Raw genomic sequence first — 23,288 nt, 5'->3', positions numbered from 1 at the left:
TTCTATTCCTCGTCCTTTTCGTTTCTCCACCTCTGTTGCCTTTTCTCCTCTGACAGTCTTTCCTCCTCTATCTACCTTTATGTCCGTGTTTCCCTCTCTTCCCTATGATTCGTTCACACCCGGATATTCCTCCCTCCCCCGCCCATTTCTCTTGTGGTCTCAGACTGAAAGTCTTGGGGTCACTTTTAATTCCCTGTATTTTCTCTCACCCTCCGCCTCACTCTTCTCCCCAGAAATAAACCCCCCGGGTCCCAGTCGGGGGTTATTTACCGCCTCTGGGGCCGGGGCTGCTGCAGTCAGAGCTGAACTTGCACATTAGCGCTGCGATGTCTCGTCCGGGGTAGTAAGCGCTGTATACACGCACTAAAAATACAATTAGAAAGGCCTTCTTCAGTGGCCTCGATTGTAAAGCCACACAGTACACACGAGACGAGGGGGGACACAGACTCCCCCCACTTTATACACAGACACTCCCTCTCCATATACACAGACGCTCCCACTTTACAAACAGAGAAACGAAACTTCCCTCCCTCCCTGCATTTCCGCGATCATGGCCGCAGCTCAGTTCACGGGTCTCAGAGATGAGGCCACTTGTTCCATCTGTTTGGAATATTTCACGGACCCGGTGTCCACGGACTGTGGACACGTCTTCTGCCGCTCCTGCATCACTCAGAGCTGGGAGGGGAGAGATGGAAACTCCCCCTGTCCGCAGTGCAGAGAGATATCTCCTGGGAGAAGCCTCCGACCCATCAGGCAACTGGGAAACATGGTGGAAATGGTAAAACAGCTTCACCTGCCCCCCGTGAAGCCCCCGGAGGGGAATCTGTGCGAGAAACACGAGGAGAAACTCCGGCTGTTCTGTGAAGAGGATCAGAGGATGATATGTGTGGTCTGCCGGGAGTCCAAGGACCATAAATCCCACTCAGTGAGTCCCATCGAGGAGGCTGCAGAGGAGTACAAGGTATGTGTGTAGGTGTGATGGGATCACAAGTGAAGCCACTCCTTGACAATTATAGGGAAGACTGCAGAGGAGTACATGGTATGTGTGTGGGTGTGATGGGATCACAAGTGAAGTCACTCCCTGAGAATTATAGGGAAGGCTGCCCAAGAGTACAAGGTATGTGTGTAGGTGTGATGGGGTCACAAGTGAAGTCACTCCCTGTGAATTATAGGGAAGGCTGCCCGAGAGTACAAGGTATGTGTGTAGGCGTGATGGGATCACAAGTGAAGTCACTCCCTGAGAATTATAGGGAAGGCTGCAGAGGAGTACAAGGAATGTGTGTAGGTGTGATGGGATCACAAGTGAAGTCACTGCTTGAGAGTTATAGGGAAGCAGGCCCAGATCTAGAGGTTAAGCCAGGTGGGCCCGTCCCACCCAAGGAAGTGCCCCGGCCCACCCAAGGCCACTTAGATCTGGAAATCCAGCGTTTGTTGTTTTATCCTTAATGGTCACCGAGCACTGATTGCGTACTTAAGACTACATTGAGAAAGCTGTCCAAGGGTAGGGGTGGGCGGTGAACTCCGCTCGCAGAGTTTGCAGAGTTTCTCCCACTCCTGTTAGAGCGCGGAGTTCCAAAAAACTCTGCGTAGTGGAGCAGAGTTTTTTTCCTCGTTTGCGATCGCCAACGTTAAGTTGGTGAGCGAGAACGATCTTACTCCAGACCTCCTTCCAGCGACATTTGTCAACTTGGGCGGTCGCGGATGGTCGCTACCTCACGCATTGAGAAACCTTCCGTTCACGTTGAGGAAGCTACTGCTCAAGTTGAAAATCTACTTGAGCAGCAGAAAAGAAGCAGCACCCTCTTGCGCTGCCCGTGGTGCCGTTCGTACTGATTTTTCAGCGCGGGACAAACACCCAGCGCTAAAAATCAGCACCAACAACACAACCTAATGCACTCCGCTGCTTGCAGAACTCCACATAGAGCGGTGGAGTCTTTTGGTCACTTCGCGGAGTTCCACCCAGGCCTATCCAAGGGCATAAAGGTATGTCACAGCCCTGGGATCACAACCCTACACTGAGCCCCTAAGAAGGGGCTGCAGGCGTACAAGCCCTGTATCAATGTAGGCTTAAGTTATTGCTTACTAAAGGCTTCATGGAGAATTCCGCCCAGGAGCACAGAGTTGGTCTGGAGGAATTCAGAGATCACTCATTGCACTGCAAGGTCTCCATAGAGAATTCTGCACAAGAGCACAAGGTGTGAAGCCCATAGAACGGGCTTCAGAAGAGAACAAGGGACTGCATGTCTGTCACAGCCCTGTGGTCACATGTCCCTGACCTTGAGCCCCACAGAAGATGCTGCAGAAGTGTACACAGTATGTCTGTATGTGTTCAGGGATCTCCAGCACCGTGGGCGCTGTAGTGAAAGAGATCCAAGTGTATGCATAATATGTTCTGGGATCTCAGATAGTTCTGTGGGCTTTATACGGAGAGAGGGCCAGGAATACAACTTATGTCTGTGTCTGTCCCGGGATCACAGATCTCATACCGTGAGCCCCATGTGCAGCAGAGCACAAGGTGTGGCAGGTGCCGTCCAGGGATCACCAGTCACAAAGTGCCAGTGCTACAGAAGTGGCTGCCGAGGAGCACAGGGTGTGTGGGTCGCAGCCTTTGAATCCCACTTTGGACAAGTTAGCTCCAGAGAGGAGGCCGCAGAAGAGCACATGGTGCATCTGTCACAGCCCTGGGATTACAGGTCGCACACTTGACCCCTAGTCTAGGGAGTAGGGAAGCAGGGATTATTCATGACATTCTCGAGGAGCCACAGAGAACGCTGCCAGGAATGACTGAGTATGGGCCTCATCAGGGTTTGGCAGGCGCAGGGATCCACCAGAAAGCAGCGGTTGTCTTGTCGGCCTAACCCGCAGCTCACCGCTCGGTTTAGTGTCAGGAGAAGTGCCTTGTTTCCAACAGCAGAGCCTCCCTGGGCTCCATCAGCAGAAACCCTTTCTACGCCCATCTGCCGCTGGGCCCTCGGTCACTATACCAGAGATAGAAGTGGCTCTTAGAGTCCAGTTGACCTAACTGGGCTCACCAGGAAGCTCCTAGCGGTCTCACACAGCAAACCAAATAAATTTCCCTGCCTCCCCCCCTGCAATGGTAGAAAACTCTTAGTTGCTTTTCCTTTTTCTATATCAAAATATGTAGTTTGTTTTTGGGGAAAAAAACTTTACTGAGCTGACTCATTAAACACAGCGCCTGCTAAGCAAAGCTGCCAGTCTTCAGCGGCGCCGCAGCGGCTCAGATGTAACCACAGTGATCTGCCAGGAGGAGATCTGGCAGTCTTCATCGGCGCCGCAGCGGCTCAGATGTAACCACAGTGATCTGCCTGCGGAGATCTGCCAGTCTTCATCGGCGCCGCAGCGGCTCAGATGTAACTGCAGTGATCTACCTGCGGAGATCTGGCAGTCGGTCTTCGATCAAGTGAAGGGAGGATATCTGGTCTCTGACCTGGTGCGCTGAGCTCTGTCTCCACGCACAGCTGTCCACATACTACATATGATGCATGTTCTGCTGCTGCCGCTACAGTACTGCATGCATGTTAGAAATGGGGTCTTTGGTTGGTAGTCAGGTTACCCTCTGTCCAAGCAAGGACCCTCACTCTAGTCATGGTAAGTCATATACAATCCAAATTATCCTGCGCCCACCCTCTGGTCGCTTGGCACTGAGCAGTCAGGCTTAACTTAGAAGGCAATGTGTAAAGTATTTTTGCAACAAATCATGCAATAACACAGCATAGCCCCACAAAAATACACCACACAGTGCTTAGAAAAATATATAATATTTATCTGGTTAAAATATCAGTTTAGAGAATGAAAAAGAAAAGTCTCTAGTGGCATAATCCTGAAGCCTTCGCAGGCCTCTTAAATCCATATAAAGCCACTCCCTACCCCTTCAGCTCACTCTGGCAGCTTTCTACTATCTCCCTTTGTGACGCTTTTTTGTTTTTCTCTTCCTCCGTCTTTCCCATATGTGTCTTTTGCTCGCAGCAAATGCTTGAGGCAGAAGAATAAGTGCCGTCCCTCAAAAACAAGTGCCGGTGCTCAGCACCGGAAACAACAAGCACAAATTAAGTACTGGTTTTCAGACGCCCCGGGACGATGCAGAGATATCCTGGGCGTGCAGGACGAAGTCACAGGAGCTGCGTCGATCCGGTGGGTGATGCTTGGAAATTTCTGTCGCACAGCAGGTGCTGCGTCGATTCTTCTCGCACGAAGTCTGGCTGCGTCATTCCGGCTCGGCTTTGCGTAGATCCAGTGGGCCGGGCATCAAAGTTCCGGTTGCAACGCTGGTGCTGTGTCGATCTCCTCTCGGGGAGCTGGGCTGCATCGTTCCGGTTCGGCGTGCAGTGATTTTCTCACCGCGATGCAGGTTGTGCGTCGTTTATGGCAGGCTGTGCGTCGAATTTTCACAGCACAAGGAGTTCTTTGCAGGATGAAGTCTTTTTGGTCCTGAGACTTCAAGGAACAGGAGGCAAGCTCTACCAAAGTCCTTGGAGAGCACTTCTCAGCCGAGCCAGAGTGCAGCCAGGCAGCAGGGCAATAGCAGGGCAGAGGCCCTTTGCAGAAAAGCAGTCAGCTGAGTCCTTTGGGCAGCCAGGCAGTTCCTCTTGGCAGGTTGCAGGTTCTGGTTCAGAGTTTCTTCACCAGCGGTATCTTGTCCACAAGTTTCTGAGTTGGTAGGGTCAGAGGCCCTGTTTAAATATCCAAATGTGCCTTTGAAGTGGGGAGACTTCAAAGAGTGGCTTAGAAGTGCACCAGGTCCCATTTCAGTTCCACCCTGTCTGCCAGGGTCCCAGTAGGGGGTCTGGCAGTCCATTCTATGAGGGGAGGCCACTGTCCTTTCACATGTAAGTGTCAGGCCCTCCACCCTCCCAGCCCAGGAAGACCCATTAAGCATGCTGATGTGGGCAGGTGTGACTGAGCATCTTGTGTTTGGGGTTGTCTGAGTGAAATGCACAAGGGAGCTGCCAAGTAACCTAGCCAGACATGGATTGTAAGGCATATAAGGATTTAAGTGCAGAGAAATACTCACTTCCAAAAAGTGGCATTTCTAAAATAGTAATATTAAATCCAACTTTGCCAGTCAGCAGGATTTTGTATTACCATTATGGCCATTCTAAATATGACCCTGTTACTCCTTTCAGATCAGAATCTACCACTCAAACAGTATATGAGGGTAGCCCTAATGTTAGCCTATGAGAGGAGCAGGCCTCACAGCAGTGTAACAACGATTGTAGGAGTTTTACACTACTAGGACATATAAACTGCACAGGTACGTGTCCTGCCTTTTACCTACATAGCACCCTGCCCTAAGGGTTACTGACGTCCTACCTTAGGGGTGACTTACATGTAGAAAAAGGGGAGTTTAAGGCTTGGCACGTACTTTTAAATGCCAAATCGAAGTGGCAGTGAAACTGCACACGCAGGCCTTGCAATGGCAGGCCTGAGGCATGGCTAAGGGGCTACTTAGGTGGGTGACACAATCAGTGCTGCAGGCCCACTAGTAGCATTTAATATACAGGCCCTGGGCACATGTAGTGCACTTTAATGTGGACTTACAAGTAGATTAATAAGCCAATTGGGTATGAACCAATGTCACCATGTTTTAAGGGAGAGAGCATATGCACTTTAGCACTGGTTAGCAGTGGTAAAGTGTGCAGAGTCCTAAAACCAGCAAAGACAGTGTCCAAAAAGTAGAGAGAGGCAGGCAAAAAGTTAGGGGTGACCACCCTAAGGCTGTCAGGTCTAACAATGCGTTATCTAATGTCATCAATAGACGCAGGTGAGTAAAAAGCAAGGTGCTGATTTACATCTTGGCAGAGAACTTTACTTTACTCCCGCCGTGCCAAGGAAACTGCGCCCGCTAAATTTAGAGTTTTCTGCAGCCCTGCGGACAGCTCTAAGCATTGGCCGGAACCGCTGTTGAGGTTGTTCTTGGTGGCTCCTGCCAATGTTGTAAACGTTTGATGGACGGCTCCATCAAACATGACAGCCTCCTGTCAAACTTCTGCAACATTTTACTTTATCCAATAACAAACATTCACAGCGGGCTTTCATTTTTGGAAAAAGTAAAACTAATAATCCCCCTACCCCCAGTGAGTTGCCTCCCATGTTGTGGTGGTAATTGTTTCCCTGTCCCTCTGGTGTTGATGAACAGAAAAACAACAAAAATACATAACAGCATCAACTCTGAGTCAGGCAGAGTGTGTTATATGTGAACCTCCGACGGCCTGTGCTCCACAACGCCAGCAACGGAGCTGGAGCTGTGCTGCCAATTAAATACTTGAGGCCCAGCCGACTATAAATCTGGCAGGTGGACCTTCAGTCCATCACGATGATGTACCCTCTGCCAAACTCTAAATCAGCCCCTAAGTGGTCAGTGTGGTTTAAGGAGGGGTTAGCTGAGATAAAACAAAAAATAGAATGTGATGAACACATCTGGAGATGCAGTTAAGGCTCCAATAAAAATCAGAGTACAAAGTTGTGCTCTTCAAATACGAATCCCCCATTAGAGAGGCGTGGCATCAATATTGCTTCATCACAATTCTTACTGCTAACAACAAATAAGATATTTTTTTAAATTATCACTGTGTTAACTTCTGTTTCTGTTTGGTATAATTTTGCCTCCTAAATATTTTGTGCAGCTAGCATTTATTTCACAAAAAGCACAATCATCAGAGAAAACGTTGCTTTGGAATTTGGCCTTACTTCCTCTTCTCCTGCCCTCCCACCAGCACCTGCCACTTATGGTCTGGCATTAATTTGATTGACTTTGATAATTTGTGTTATTGGATCTCTACCGCGGGTAATCTGTTGGGCCTGATTCCAGTGAGCTTCCTCCCACTGATGAAAAATATCTTGGTTAATCCTTCAACAGTCATCTTGAACTCTGCTGGGTCTTCTGTCAGCAGATCAGGTCTTTTTGACGCTGGTATAGAACTCCCTGTCCTGGAGAAACCGCCTGTGGATCCCTCCAATACTCTCAAGTACCACCCTACCTCCCTCGTCATTCCTCTCCTGAAGAATACTCCTGTAGATCCCTCCAATACTCTCAAGTACATCCCCAACTCCCTTGTCCATCTCCTCCTGAAGAAGACTCCTATGTGTCCTTCCAATACTCACAAGTACTTTCTCACCTCCCTCTATCTCCCTCTCTAGTGGATCCCTCTAATACTCTCTAGTGTGGCCCACCTCCTTCACCCCCCTCTCCTAAGGAAACTTCCTGTGGATCCCTCCAATAATTCTAGGTACCGCCCGTCTCCCTTGTTCCGTCTGCAGCTAAGTGTGAGAGAATGCCCTTTTTACAGGATCGCCCCCACGTTTTGCTGGAGTAAGTGCCGGTTTAATGGCTCTGAAGTGCTCTGAGCTCTGCTGACCAGGCCCCAGTGCCTGTGATCTGACCCCTAAAGTATATGTGTAATTATCTAACACTTGATTGGTATAGTTAACTTATTTAAAAGTTCCTAGTATATGGTTCTCTGTGTATCCAGGGCCTGAACGTTAAATGTCACTATTGCACATCAGCACTGATTGTGCAACCACTAAAGTGACAAAGTGAAAGCATGACTCAAGTCCTGCCACTGCAGCCTAGGGTGCCAGCTTTTAAACTGCTAAGTTGTCTTGGCAAAATAACCCTTCTGCAAAGCCTAAACCTTCCTTTTTAATATTTATAAGTCGCCCTAAAGTAGGCCTTAACCTCCCATAAGATAGAGCATGATATTAAAATGAAGGATATGTCAATTTTATGTTTTACATATCCTGCCAGTGCAAAGTCACAATGTTTCACTGTAACAAGGCTGGCTTTCCCATTGGAAAGCACCGGGTTAGAATATTCCACCTTATAATGCCTAACTGCAGTTTGGGATTAGCTAGAACAATGGTTCAAATTCTCAAACTAATATGAATTTAAAATCCAACCTGATGGTAAAGTCAAATTTTAAATTACTATTTTGCAAATGTCACTTTTAGAATGTTGGCATTTTCTTACTCTAAGTTTCTAGTAGCCGTTTCTGATGAAACCCAGCTATTGTCACCTGAGACAGCCTGTTGTCCTGCGTCCAGGAGGTGTGAATTCCTCCCAGGAGGAGAACAAAGGGTCTGTTGGTGGGAGGAGGTGTGGCCTCCTCCTGACAGGATGACCAGGGGAGTTTATGCCTGCAGATGTCGAGCTTCAAAGGGACACACGCCTGTCAATCGCAAATGTGAGTCACAATTTAGCCTGTCCTCTCCTTGTCGAGAAAGTGTAATTATGCCCTGCTTTTACCACAATGCATCTGGGTAAATTGTGTGCTGGTATGGCAGGCAGTGTTCTCTCTCCCCTGTTTTTGTGTTTGGCTCCTCAACAGTGTTTGTCTGCCGAGGTCTGAGATGCACCTGTGCTCTGTGGTAATGAAACCTGAGAAGACGATGGGCAGCATTGCCAGCATCTTCAAATGTAACTTGGTTCTTTCTTTCTACTGAAGAAGGACAAATATCCTGAAACGTGTCTAGAGGGACACAGCACTGGCTGCACCAATAACGGTGAACACTAGAGAATGTCAATTAAAGTGTGTTATTATGCACTGCATTTACCACAATGCATCTGGATGAATTGTGTGATAGCATAAGAGCCAGTGTGCTCCCTCCCCCTTTTTGTGATTGGGTCCTCTCAGTACATGTCTACTCATAACCCATTCTTCTTCGTCTACTCACCTCTCATCACTCCTCAGCACATACCTACCCATCACCCTACTCTTCCTGTACTCACCTCTCATCACCGCCTCTGAGTAGATGCCTACTCGTCACCCTGCTCTGCTCCTTCTACTCGCCTCTCATCACTCCCCAGTACATACCTACTCATCACCCTGCTCTGCTCCTTCTACTCGCCTCTCATTACTCCCCAGTACATACCTACCCATCACCCTACTCTTCCTGTACTCACCTCTCATCACCGCCTCTGAGTAGATGCCTACTCATCACCCTGCTCTGCTCCCTCTTCTCACCTCTCATCGGTCCCTCTCAGCACATACCTACTCAACGCCCTACTTCTCTCCCTCTACTCACCTCTCATTGCCCCCCCTCAGTAGACACCTACTGTAAGAAATTGGTTTGTTAATCGACAGAGGTGTGAGCCCTGCAGAAGGAGCTTCCACAATCTTTCTCAGGTTGAGACATCAGCCAACCCTAAATTGACCTGTGTTCAACCCTCGGGTAGCTTTGCATCGAGCAGTCAGGCATCACGTAGAGGCAAGTTGCAAAGTATTTGCGCAACACTTCAAACACTAGTAAAGTGTAAACACCTACACCAAAATGTTCCCACACTACGTTAGAGAAATAGAGCATTCCTAAATACACAAAACAAGACCAAAATGGCAACAATCCAATCAGTAGAACAGGCGATATTCAGGTTTAAAGATTTCCGTGAAAATAGCTCCTGTAGGAGGCTGGACTGGCTTGTAGTGAGTACCAAGGGGTACTTGCACCTTGCACCAGGCCCAGTTATCCCTTATTAGTGTATAGGGTGTCTAGCAGCTTAGGCTGATAGATAATGGTAGCTTAGCAGAGCAGCTTAGGCTGAACTAGGAGACGTGTGAAGCTACTACAGTACCACAAGTGTCACTTGCACAATATCATAAGAAAACACAATACACAGTTATACTAAAAATAAAGGTACTTTATTTTTATGACAATATGCCAAAGTATCTTAGAGTGTACCCTCAGTAAGAGGATAGCAAATATAAACAAGATATATGTACACAATACCAAAAATATGCAGTATAGTCTTAGAAAACAGTGCAAACAATGTATAGTTACAATAGGATGCAATGGGGACACATAGGGATAGGGGCAACACAAACCATATACTCCAAAAGTGGAATGTGAACCACGAATGGACCCCAAACCTAGGTGACCTTGTAGAGGGTCGCTGGGACTATTAGAAAATAGTGAGAGTTAGAAAATTAGCCCTCCCCAAGACCCTGAAAAGTGAGTGCAAAGTGCACTGAAGTTCCCCAAAAGACAAAGAAGTCGTGATAGAGGAATAATGCAGGAAAGACACAAACCAACAATGCAACAACTGTGGATTTCCAATCTAGGGTACCTGTGGAACAAGGGGACCAAGTCCAAAAGTCACAAGCAAGTCGGAGATGGGCAGATGCCCAGGAAATGCCAGTTGTGGGTGCAAAGAAACTTCTACTGGACAGAAGAAGCTGAGGTTTCTGCAGGAACGAAAAGGGCTAGAGACTTCCCCTTTAGTGGACGGATCCCGCTCGCCTTGGAGAGTCGTGCAGAAGTGTTTTCCCGCCGAAAGAACGCCAACAAGCCTTGCTAGCTGCAAATCGTGCGGTTAGCGTTTTTGGACGCTGCTGCGGACCAGGAGGTCGCAAATTGGACCAGGAGAGAGAAGGGACGTCGAGCAAGACAAGGAGCCCTCTCAGCAGCAGGTAGCACCCGGAGAAGTGCCAGAAACAGGCACTACGAGGATGCGTGAAACGGTGCTCGCCGAAGTTCACAAAGGAGTCCCATGTCGCCGGAGACCAACTTAGAAAGTCGTGCAATGCAGGTTAGAGTGCCGTGGACCCAGGCTTGGCTGTGCACAAAGGATTTCCGCCGGAAGTGCACGGAAGCCGGAGTAGTTGCAAAAGACGCGGTTTCCAACAATGCAGTCTGGCGTGGGGAGGCAAGGACTTACCTCCACCAAACTTGGACTGAAGAGTCACTGGACTGTGGGAGCCACTTGGACAGAGTTGCTGGATTCGAGGGACCTCGCTCGTCGTGCTGAGAGGAGACCCAAGGGACCGGTAATGCAGCTTTTTGGTGCCTGCGGTAGCAGGGGGAAGATTCCGTCGACCCACGGGAGATTTCTTCGGAGCTTCTAGTGCAGAGAGGAGGCAGACTACCCCCACAGCATGCACCACCAGGAAAACAGTTGAGAAGGCGGCAGGATCAGCGTTACAGAGTTGCAGTAGTCGTCTTAGCTACTATGTTGCAGTTTTGCAGGCTTCCAGCGCGGTCAGCAGTCGATTCCTTGGCAGAAGGTGAAGAGAGAGATGCAGAGGAACTCTGATGAGCTCTTGCAATCGTTATCTAAAGTTTCCCCAGAGACAGAGACCCTAAATAGCCAGAAAAGAGGGTTTGGCTACTTAGGAGAGAGGATAGGCTACTAACACCTGAAGGAGCCTATCAGAAGGAGTCTCTGACGTCACCTGGCGGCACTGGCCACTCAGAGCAGTCCAGTGTGCTGGCAGCACCTCTGTTTCCAAGATGGTAGAGGTCTGGAGCACACTGGAGGAGCTCTGGACACCTCCCAGGGGAGGTGCAGGTCAGGGGAGTGGTCACTCCCCTTTCCTTTGTCCAGTTTCGCGCCAGAGCAGGGGCTAAGGGGTCCCTGGACCGGTGTAGACTGGCTTATGCAGAATTGGGCACATCTGTGCCCAAGAAAGCATTTCCAGAGGCTGGGGGAGGCTACTCCTCCCCTGCCTTCACACCATTTTCCAAAGGGAGAGGGTGTAACACCCTCTCTCAGAGGAAGTCCTTTGTTCTGCCATCCTGGGACAAGCCTGGCTTGACCCCAGGGGGGCAGAAACCTGTCTGAGGGGTTGGGAGCAGCAGCAGCTGCAGTGAAACCCCAGGAAAGGCAGTTTGGCAGTACCAGGGTCTGTGCTACAGACCACTGGGATCATGGAATTGTACCAACTATGCTAGGATGGCATAGAGGGGGCAATTCTATGATCATAGACATGTTACATGGCCATATTCGGAGTTACCATTGTGAAGCTACACATAGGTAGTGACCTATGTGTAGTGCACACGTGTAATGGTGTCCACGCACTCACAAAGTTCAGGGAATTGGCCCTGAACAATGTGGGGGCACCTTGGCTAGTGCCAGGGTGCCCTCACACTAAGTAACTTTGCACCTAACCTTTACCAGGTAAAGGTTAGACATATAGGTGACTTATAAGTTACTTAAGTGCAGTGTAAAATGGCTGTGAAATAACGTGGACATTATTTCACTCAGGCTGCAGTGGCAGGCCTGTATAAGAATTGTCAGAGCTCCCTATGGGAGGCAAAAGAAATGCTGCAGCCCATAGGGATCTCCTGGAACCCCAATACCCTGGGTACCTCAGTACCATATACTAGGGAATTATAAGGGTGTTCCAGTAAGCCAATGTAAATTGGTAAAATTGGTCACTAGCCTGTTAGTGACAATTTGAAAGAAATGAGAGAGCATAACCACTGAGGTTCTGGTTAGCAGAGCCTCAGTGAGACAGTTAGGCACCACACAGGGAACACACACATATAGGCCACAAACTTATGAGCACTGGGGTCCTGACTAGCAGGGTCCCAGTGACACATAACAAACATACTGAAAACATAGAGTTTTCACTATGAGCACTGGGCCCTGGCTAGAAGGATCCCAGTGAGACAGTGAAAACACCCTGACATACACTCACAAACAGGCCAAAAGTAGGGGTAACCAGGCTAGAAAGAGGCTACTTTCTCACAGCTCCAAAAAGCATGAATCTCCAGTTGTGGATTTCTGGATGCGCCGGACCAGCACAAAGTCACAAGTTCACGCCATCTGCGAACAGATCGGACCGGGTACAGGGACCCGCTCAGACCCATTGGACAGAGTACCTTAAAACCTTCTTTCTGGAGTGTTGCGAGGATCCTTGTCACAGATGCGTAACGCAGCCAACGTGATACATCAGTTCCAAGATGTGGCAAGGCTGCGATGAGAAAGCCTGCGTCGTGGTCGAGGATCTCATCAAACGGGCTTGTGATGCGAAGTCCACCGTCCAGGGTGAAGTGCATAGTCGGGGTGATGTATCGGTTCCGAAGAGCTGCGAGGCTGCGATGTGGATGAGAGGGCCTGTGCCAAGGATGTGTTGCACAGTGGTGGTTCCGATGGGGCTGAAGCAGCGCTGCAGGTCTTTACAATGGGTCTAATCCATGAAGCAGTGGCGATGTGTCGTTTCTGCTCGGGTTTGCACCTCGCAGCCGACTATATGCGTTGGTTCTGCTGTGTCCACAGAGGCAGGCAGAGCACCTTAAACCCACTTCCAAGGGTACCTGACTGCTCTTGGCAGGGTAGACTTACATATGGCAGCGTCTAGGTTCAGGTGCAAGTTTGTTGGAAGCCTGTTGTGTCCCTGAGGCTTCACACCAGGAGGTCAGGCAACTAGCTCTTGAAGTCACTCTGGGGTTCCATGTTCAAGAGATGCAGGTCCAATCATTCTCACCCAGAAAAGAGGGCAGCAGGCAGCCAATCAGCAGAGCAGGGTGACAGTCCCTCAGAGCAGCAGCCTAGCAGAATAGCAGTCCTTTCAGCAGCACAGCAGTCCTTCTTCCTGGCAGAGTATCCACAGACCAGAAGTGAAATTAAGTGGTGGTGTCTGAGGTCCAGTGTACATACCCAGTTGTGCCTATGAAGTGGGAGAAGCTTCTAGAGACAGTCCTTTGACATCCACAGATGCCCTGACCTTCCCTGGCTCCAAACTAACGTCGGGAATAGCAACCTTTTTGTGTGGAGACAGGACACATCGTATTCAAGTGGGGATGTGTGTCAGCTAAAGGCACCGCACATCACCCACTGGCTGGGTCCTGAAACCTTCTATTTAAATAGGCAATAGTGTTGTCTACCTCCCTGGATCAGCCACCCCCAAATCCAAACTTTCGCTGATGGCCCCTTCCATGACCCTCCCTGACTGTCTAGGAACGACCAATCTAGCCCATCCACAGGAAGCCCAGCCCTAGACACCCGCGCCGCTCCAGACTGCTCTCTTGGGTTTTATGTGTCTTTTTAAGGGAGGGACGCTTGTAATGCTGCTGTACCTGTTGTGTAATGAGTGAAGCTTGTCATGCTGCTGTGCCTGTTGTGTAAAGGAGGCAGGCTTGTCATGCTGCTGTGCCTGTTGTGCGATGAAGGAAGCCTTGTAATGCTGCTTTACAAGCAGTATCCACTGTATGAGGGAGGAACGATTCTAATGCTGCTTTGGGTTCACTGACCCAATATTGTGGTAAAAAAATATCGTTGACAAAAATACCATGTCAAAAATATTATTCAGCACAATATTATGTTCCTATATTGAAATAGAAATGACAAGACAATATCATTCAAAAATAGGTATAAATGTTTTTTTTATTTTATTTACATGGAAACTTCAAAGTAATATACTTTAAATATTACAATATATAAATGTAATGAAATTTAAACAATGTTTTTGCTAATTATTTCATACTACCTTTATGTATAACCACACACACAATTTTTATTTATTTTTCAAATACAATTATTTTAAAATGTTTAGTTCAAATAATTTAATTTAAAAACAAAAAATATTGCCTAAAGTAAATATTTACACAAACATATACAACATAATGTTATTTAAAAGTTAAAATCAAATATACAAATTAAAAATTAAATAACATTTTTAAAGATATATATATATATATATATATATATATATATATATATATCTCCACACACACACACATAAATGTGCACATATACACACACACACACACACACAGATCTTTAGGAGAGATGAGAATCTGTGCCTCTTCAAAGGACTCCTTTCCTTATCAACAGACACTGCAGGCCTCACCCTGCATCCCTTGCCGTCTCCTACCAGAAGCTGCAGTCAGAGTCATTTACCCCCCAATGTATCGGGAAGGGCCCTGGAACTTCTAAAGAAAGCCAGTCTCCTCTTTCCTTATTATAGTGCCTGGTGCTTCGCCTGCCATCTAGGAGATGGCAAAAATACACATATGAGGTCTACAGAAAGCAACCTCCATCTTGTACTGTGGTCCAGGCTGTGGTACTTCCAAAATGGATCCCGCAGGCCTGTATCACTTGTGCGCGGCACACTATCCATCCTAGCACACAAGCACATCACGTGTACAACACCGGGGATGTCATCGTTGAGGATTCGTAGTTCATCGTGTGCCGCAGAACTGAGATGAATGGTCATGTAAGCGCCTATTCATGTCTCACAGGTAAAAAGCCCAGTCACTATAATTCATCATCCGTGGTACGCGGGTACTACATGCTCCATGCATGAAACCCACAGCACAAACAGTACTCCGTCACTATGAGAATGTGCAATTTAGAACAAGTCTCAGAATCGATCATTGTCACAGACCAGGCCTAGGTCACCACATGCACACGGGATCAGTGTGTGGCTTGACCAAAAAAAAACAAAAAACAGGATCACATGTATATGTAGGCCTGGCACGCAGGGAAGGGGCAAGACTGTACATCATGCAGGTGACATTCCCATCCCAACGATTAATCAAAGTGTTAAAAACAAGATCAAAATTTAAAGAGGTACACACTTAAAAAGTGGATTTCCAACAGATATTAGATTTATTGATCTACCACCGAGTGGCAGTGGGCGAGGACACACACAGTTCAGTCACTGTACACAGGCGTGAACCTCATCAACCCCAACCACCAAAGTACAGGCACAGATCACACCATGACCTTCAAGCCAGACCTCTTGAAAAAAGCTAAAGGTTTTAAACATGAGGCTGTGGTGCAACATACTTAAGAGAACAACTCACGTGAAAAGGAGCATTAGGAAAGGACAACACTGAAGGAGCCCAGAGAGAAATGCAGAGAGATACAGACGCCCAAAGGATATTATGATATTACTCCTACTGGTCCCACAAACATGACATAAAAGAAAAATGTATCTTAACAAGAAGTGATGAGCAATAGCAGCATCTTTGTCCTCAAGGGACCAACCACAACAGTGATCATGCCCCGAGAGCATCAGTAACAGGCCATAGTTGTCTGTGTGGCCCTGGTGTGAGAAAGTAGCCTCTTTCTAGCCTTGTTACCCCCACTTTTGGTCCGTTTGTGAGTATATGTCAGGGTGTTTTCACTGTCTCACTGGGATCCTGCTAGCCAGGGCCCAGTGCTCATAGTGAAAACCTTATGTTTTCAGTATGTTTGTTATGTGTCACTGGGATCCTGCTAGCCAGGACCCCAGTGCTCATAAGTTTGTGACCTATATGTATGTGTTCCCTGTGTGATGCCTAACTGTCTCACTGAGGCTCTGCTAACCAGAACCTCAGTGGTTATGCTCTCTTTACAAATTGTCACTAACAGGCTAGTGACCAATTTCACCAATTCACATTGGCATACTGGAACACCCTTATAATTCCCTAGTATATGGTACTGAGGTACCGAGGGTATTGGGGTTCAAGGAGATCCCTATGGGCTGCAGCATTTCTTTTGCCACCCATAGGGAGCTCTGACAATTCTTACACAGGCCTGCCACTGCAGCCTGAGTGAAATAACGTCCACGTTATTTCACAGCCATTCACCACTGCACTTAAGTAACTTATAAGTCACCTATATGTCTAACCTTTACCTGGTAAAGGTTGGGTGCTAAGTTACTTAGTGTGTGGGCACCCTGGCACTAGCCAAGGTGCCCCACATTGTTCAGGGCAAATTCCCCGGACCAGCTCCTGTGCACTCTTCCAGGATTTCCTTTGTGCACAGCCAAGCCTGAGTCCCCGACACTCTAACCTGCAGAGCACAACCTCCTGAGTTGTCCTCCGGCGTCGTGGGATCTCCTTTTGTGACTTCGGGTGAGCTCCGGTTCACTCCTCTTCGTAGTGCTTGTTCCGGCACTTCTGCGGGTGCTGCCTGCTTCTGTGAGGGCTCCCTGTCTTGCTGGGCGCCCCCTCTGTCTCCTCACGCAATTGGCGACATCCTGGTCCCTCCTGGGCCACAGTAGCATCCAAAAATCCTAACCACGACCCTTGCAGCTAGCAAGGCTTGTTTGCAGTCTTTCTGTGTAGGAACACCTCTGCAAGCTTCTTCACGACGTGGGACATCCATCCTCCAAAGAGGAAGTTCCTAGTCCTCTTCGTTCTTGCAGAATCCACAGCTTCTACCATCCGGTTGCAGCTTCTTTGCACCCTCAGCTGGCATTTCCTGGGCATCTGCCCAATCTCGACTTTGTCGCGACTCTTGGACTTGGTCCCCTTGTTCCACAGGTACTCTCGTCCGGAAATCCACTTTGGTTGCATTGCTGGTGTTGGTCTTCCTTGCAGAATTCCCCTATCACGACTTCTGTGCTCTCTGGGGACTATAGGTGCACTTTACACCTACTTTTCAGGGTCTTGGGGTGGGCTATTTTTCTAACCCTCACTGTTTTCTTACAGTCCCAGCGACCCTCTACAAGCTCACATAGGTTTGGGGTCCATTCGTGGTTCGCATTCCACTTCTAGAGTATATGGTTTGTGATGCCCCTGTACCTATGTGCTCCTATTGCAATCTACTGTAATTCTACATTGCTTGCATTACTTCATTTTGCTATTACTGCATATTTTTGGTATTGTGTACATATATCTTGTGTATATTTGGCATCCTCATACTGAGGGTACTCACTGAGATACTTTTGGCATATTGTCATAAAAATAAAGTACCTTTATTTTTAGTATATCTGTGTATTGTGTTTTCTTATGATATTGTGCATATGACACCAGTGGTATAGTAGGAGCTTTGCATGTCTCCTAGTTCAGCCTAAGCTGCTCTGCTATAGCTACCTTCTACCAGTCTAAGCTGCTAGAAACCCCTCTTCTACACTAATAAGGGATAACTGGACCTGGTACAGAGTGTAAGTACCCCTTAGTACCCACTACAAGCCAGGCCAGCCTCCTACATTGGTTGTGCAGCGGTGGGATAAGTACTTGCAACTACTTACCACTTTGTCATTTTGTACTTTTCATAAGAGAATAATATACAAAAGAAGTTCAGTGTATGTACACCTAACCAAAAAGTTTTGCTTTTCTTCTCTTACTCTGTTGCTAAGTGCTGAAAAGTACCTCTAAACATTCAAAAAGTTTCTAAAAAGTTGAACAAGTTTTTTTTCTGTTTCCTTAAAAAGTCCTGAAACCTTTTCATTCTCTTTTCTGTCCTTAAACCCTTTTCTATCATGTCTGGTACAGGTCCTACTCTTGATCTGGCCAGCACAGCTTATGATCTCCTTAGCTGGAAAGGTTTGAGGAGTCTCTGAATTGAAAGAGGTTTAGGGGTAGGGAAGAATCCCTCTAGAGAATTGTTGAATTAACATGCTCATTGAGAATGATAAGGCCTTAGCTGGCACATCTGTTGAGAAGTTAGGTGATGGTTCACATTCTGACTCTGGGGCACCCCCAATAAGAATGTTAGATGGTATCCTTCCCAACCTGCCCCTTAGCTGACCTCCTAGCATAACTGGTACTAATGTGAGCTCTCATCACAGTAGGGATGTAATTCCTTTAGGCCAGGTTGTTATGGTGCCAGTTGTTAGGGAAAGGTCTCGTTCTCTTCATTCACATCATTCTTCTGTGTCAAAGCATGCCCAACCCACCCACCCTGATGACAGAATGTTAGAAAGGGAGATCAATAGATTGAGAGTGGAAGAGTTCAGGCTGAAGATTAAACAGCAACAGCTGGCTCTAGACAGGGAATGTTTAGACTTAGAAAAAGAAAGGCAGAAGTTGGGGTTTGGACCCCATGGTGGCAGCAGCAGTATTACAGATAGTAATCCTGTAAAAGAGCATGATTCTAGGAATCTGCATAAGATAGTTCCCCCTTACAAGGAGGGGGATGACATTAACAAGTGGTTTGCTGCACTTGAGAGGGCCTGTGTTGTACATGGGGTCCCTCAAAGGCAGTGGGCTGCTATCCTATGGCTATCTTTCAGTGAAAAGGGTAGGGATAGGCTCCTTACTGTGAAGGAAAGTGATGCCAATAATTTTACAGTTTTGAAGCATGCACTCTTGGATGGATTTGGCTTAACCACTGAACAATACAGGATTAAGTTCAGAGAAACCAGAAAAGAGTCCTCACAAGACTGGGTAGACTTTGTTGACTATTCAGTGAAGGCCTTGGAGGGGTGGTTACATGGTAGTAAAGTTGCTGACTATGAAAGCCTGTATAATCTGATCCTGAGAGAGCATATTCTGAATAACTGTACGTCTGATTTGTTACACCAATATCTAGTGGATTCAGATCTGACCACTCCCCAAGAATTGGGAAAGAAGGCAGACAAATGGGTCAGAACAAGAGTGAACAGAAAAGTTCATACAGGTGGTGACAAAGATGGCAAGAAGAAAGATGGTGAGAAATCTCAGGAGAAGCATGGGGATAAGGGTAAAACCAAAGATCCTTCTTCAAATCCTAAACACTCTTCAGGGTGTGGGAATAAAACAAATTCTTCATCTTCTTCTTCACAACCTACACACATTAAAAAGCCTTGGTGCTTTGTGTGTAAAAATAGAGGCCATAGGCCAGGGGATAAGTCCTGTCCAGGTAAACCCCCTGAGCCTACCACCACTAATACATCAAGCTCTAGTGGCTCTAGCAGTAGTGGTACTAGTGGTGGGACTGCTGGCAACAGTCAAGCTAAGGGTGTAGTTGGGTTCACTTATGGGTCCATCATAGAAACTGGGGTAGTCAGTCCCAAGACAGTTTCTGTCACACCTAGTGGCATTGGCCTTGCCACACTGGCTGCTTGTCCCCTTACAATGGATAAGTACAGGCAGACAGTTTCAATAAATGGTGTTGAGGTCCAGGCCTACAGGGACACAGGTGCCAGTATCACTTTGGTGACTGAAAACCTGGTGGCCCCTGAACAACATATCATTGGACAACAGTACAAGATTATTGATGTCCATAACTCCACTAAGTTTCTTCCCTTAGCTATAGTTCAGCTTAGTTGGGGTGGAGTGACTGGCCCTAAGCAGGTGGTAGTATCCTAGCTTACCTGTAGACTGTCTCTTAGGTAATGACCTAGAGGCCTCAGGTTGGGGTGAGGTAGAGTTTTATACCCATGCAGCCATGCTGGGTATCCCTGAGGAATTGTTCCCTCTCATTTCTACTGAAATGAAAAAGCAAAGGAGAGAAGGCCGGAAAACTCAGGATCCCTCTCCAACAATAGGGCAAAAGGGTATCACAGTATCCCCTCACCACCCTACCATTCAGGATACCATTCCTGTGGTGGGAGAAACCTCTCCTGGGGTGGCACATGTTCCAAGGGAACCATCAGCTGGCATAGCTGTACTCCCTGAGGTGGAAGTACCTCTCTGTGGGATAACTCATATTGGTGAGAAAAAGAGCACCATTTTAGTTAACATGGAGCATCCCTTCAACCCTCCCAGAGAAACTTTAGTGCAGAAACCCTGCACTGCATCTCAACACTTAGGACAGCAACCCTGCCCTAGTGTGGAGCTCATAGGACAGCATCCCTGCCCTGCTCCAAATCAAGAGAAACAGCATCCCTGTTCTCTCTTCCAGCCATATGGACAAAGTTTTTGCCCAGCTATGGCTTTTCTGAGACAGCATCCCTGTCTGGCATTTCCATCACTACAAATAGGTCCAGTGGACAATTCCCACTGTTCTAAACTAAAACTTACTGATAGAAACTCTGAAAATATATCTTCACATTGTTGCTTAGCTAAAAAACAAAAAACTTCAAACAGGGTGGTTTACATCCCCACAGGGAAGTAACCATATAGTGGATGATAAAGGGAGTAACCAGTCTATTGCAGAGCTACTCTCTACTTATCACCACTTAGACAATAAAGTCTCAACTGGCCAAGGTTAGCCTTATTGTCTTTCGTTTGGGGGGGGGGGGGTTGTGTGAGAAAGTAGCCTCTTTATAGCCTTGTTACCCCCACTTTTGGCCTGTTTGTGAGTATATGTCAGGGTGTTTTCACTGTCTCACTGGGATCCTGCTAGCCAGGGCCCAGTGCTCATAGTGAAAACCCTATGTTTTCAGTATGTTTGTTATGTGTCACTGGGATCCTGCTAGCCAGGACCCCAGTGCTCATAAGTTTGTGACCTATATGTATGTGTTCCCTGTGTGATGCCTAACTGTCTCACTGAGGCTCTGCTAACCAGAACCTCAGTGGTTATGCTCTCTCTTTACAAATTGTCACTAACAGGCTAGTGACCAATTTCACCAATTCACATTGGCATACTGGAACACCCTTATAATTCCCTAGTATATGGTACTGAGGCACCCAGGGTATTGGGGTTCCAGGAGATCCCTATGGGCTGCAGCATTTCTTTTGCCACCCATAGGGAGCTCTGACAATTCTTACACAGGCCTGCCAGTGCAGCCTGAGTGAAATAACGTCCACGTTATTTCAGAGCCATTTACCACTGCACTTAAGTAACTTATAAGTCACCTATATGGCTAACCTTTACCTGGTAAAGGTTGGGTGCTAAGTTACTTAGTGTGTGGGCACCCTGGCACTAGCCAAGGTGCCCCCACATTGTTCAGGGCAAATTCCCCAGACTTAGTGAGTGCGGGGACACCATTACATGCGTGCACTATACATAGGTCACTACCTATGTACAGCGTCACAATGGTAACTCCGAACATGGCCATGTAACATGTCTAAGATCATGGAATTGTCACCCCAATGCCATTCTGGCATTGGGGAGACAATTCCATGATCCCCCGAGTCTCTAGCACAGACCCGGGTACTGCCAAACTACCTTTCCCGGGGTTTCACTGCAGCTGCTGCTGCTGCTGCTGCCAACCCCTCAGACAGGTTTCTGCCCTCCTGGGGTCCAGCCAGGCTTGGCCCAGGAAGGCAGAACAAAGGACTTCCTCAGAGAGAGGGTGTTACACCCTCTCCCTTTGGAAAAATATGTCAGGGCTGGGGAGGAGTAGCCTCCCCCAGCCTCTGGAAATGCTTTGATGGGCACAGGTGGTGCCCATCTCTGCATAAGCCAGTCTACACCGGTTCAGGGATCCCCCAGCCCTGCTCTGGTGCGAAACTGGACAAAGGAAAGGGGAGTGAGCACTCCCCTGACCTGCACCTCTCAGGGGAGGTGCCCAGAGCTCCTCCAGTGTGCTCCAGACCTCTGGCATCTTGGAAACAGAGGTGCTGCTGGCACACTGGACTGCTCTGAGTGGCCAGTGCCAGCAGGTGACATCAGAGACTCCTCCTGATAGGCTCTTACCTGTGTTGCTAGCCTATCCTCCTTGCTAAGTAGCCAAACCTCCTTTTCTGGCTATTTAGGGTCTCTGCTTTGGGGAATTCTTTAGATAACAAATGCAAGAGCTCATCAGAGTTCCTCTGCATCTCTCTCTTCACCTTCTGCCAAGGAATCGACCGCTGACTGCCCAGGACGCCTGCAAAACCGCAACAAAGTAGCAAAGACGACTACTGCAACATTGTATCGCTGATCCTGCCACCTTCTCGACTGTTTTCCTGGTGGTGCATGCTGTGGGGGTCGTCTGCCTCCTCTCTGCACTAGAAGCTCCGAAGAAATCTCCTGTGGGACGACGGAATCCTCCCCCTGCAACCGCAGGCACCAAAAGAACTGCATCACCGGTCCTCTGGGTCCCCTCTCAGCACGACGAACGTGGTCCCTGGAACTCAGCAACCCTGTCCAAGTGACTCCCACAGTCCAGTGACTCTTCAGTCCAAGTTTGGTGGAGGTAAGTCCTTGCTTCCCCACGCTAGACTGCATTACTGGGTACCGCGTGATTTGCATCTGCTCCAGCTCCTGTGCACTCTTCCAGGATTTCGTTTGTGCACAGCCAAGCCTGGGTCCCGACACTCTAACCTGCAGTGCACAACCTCCTGAGTTGTCCTCCGGCGTCGTGGGATCTCCTTTTGTGACTTCGGGTGAGCTCCGGTTCACTCCTCTTCGTAGTGCCTGTTCCGGCACTTCTGCGGGCGCTGCCTGCTTCTGTGAGGGGTCCCTGTCTTGTTGGGCACCCCCTCTGTCTCCTCACGCAATTGGCGACATCCTGGTCCCTCCTGGGCCACAGCAGCATCCAAAAACCCTAACTGCGACCCTTGCAGCTAGCAAGGCTTGTTTGCAGTCTTTCTGCATGGGAACACCTCTGCAAGCTTCTTCACGACGTGGGACATCCATCCTCCAAAGGGGGAAGTTCCTAGTCCTCTTCGTTCTTGCAGAATCCACAGCTTCTACCATCCGGTGGCAGCTTCTTTGCACCCTCAGCTGGCATTTCCTGGGCATCTGCCCAATCTCGACTTTGTCGCGACTCTTGGACTTGGTCCCCTTGTTCCACAGGTACTCTCGTCCGGAAATCCACTTTGGTTGCATTGCTGGTGTTGGTCTTCCTTGCAGAATTCCCCTATCACGACTTCTGTGCTCTCTGGGGACTATAGGTGCACTTTACACCTACTTTTCAGGGTCTTGGGGTGGGCTATTTTTCTAACCCTCACTGTTTTCTTACAGTCCCAGCGACCCTCTACAAGCTCACATAGGTTTGGGGTCCATTCGTGGTTCGCATTCCACTTCTAGAGTATATGGTTTGTGA

General features: G+C 48.1%; 1 protein-coding gene across 1 annotated transcript in view; it reads left to right on the top strand.

Annotated features, from left to right (window-relative positions):
* The first annotated feature begins 501 nt into the window (after positions 1–501).
* LOC138283024 (E3 ubiquitin-protein ligase TRIM39-like) overlaps positions 502–23,288 on the top strand; it is a 97,861-nt gene continuing 75,074 nt past the window's right edge. The window contains exon 1 of the mRNA XM_069221142.1: positions 502–961. Within this exon, the coding sequence (XP_069077243.1) occupies positions 551–961 (411 nt within the window). The 5' untranslated portion in view covers positions 502–550. The remainder of the gene's footprint in view (positions 962–23,288) is intronic.

This window comes from Pleurodeles waltl, chromosome 2_2 (genome assembly GCF_031143425.1).
Source record: "Pleurodeles waltl isolate 20211129_DDA chromosome 2_2, aPleWal1.hap1.20221129, whole genome shotgun sequence".
NCBI classification, from domain to species: Eukaryota; Metazoa; Chordata; class Amphibia; order Caudata; family Salamandridae; genus Pleurodeles; species Pleurodeles waltl.
This window is presented reverse-complemented; position numbering and strand designations above follow the sequence as displayed.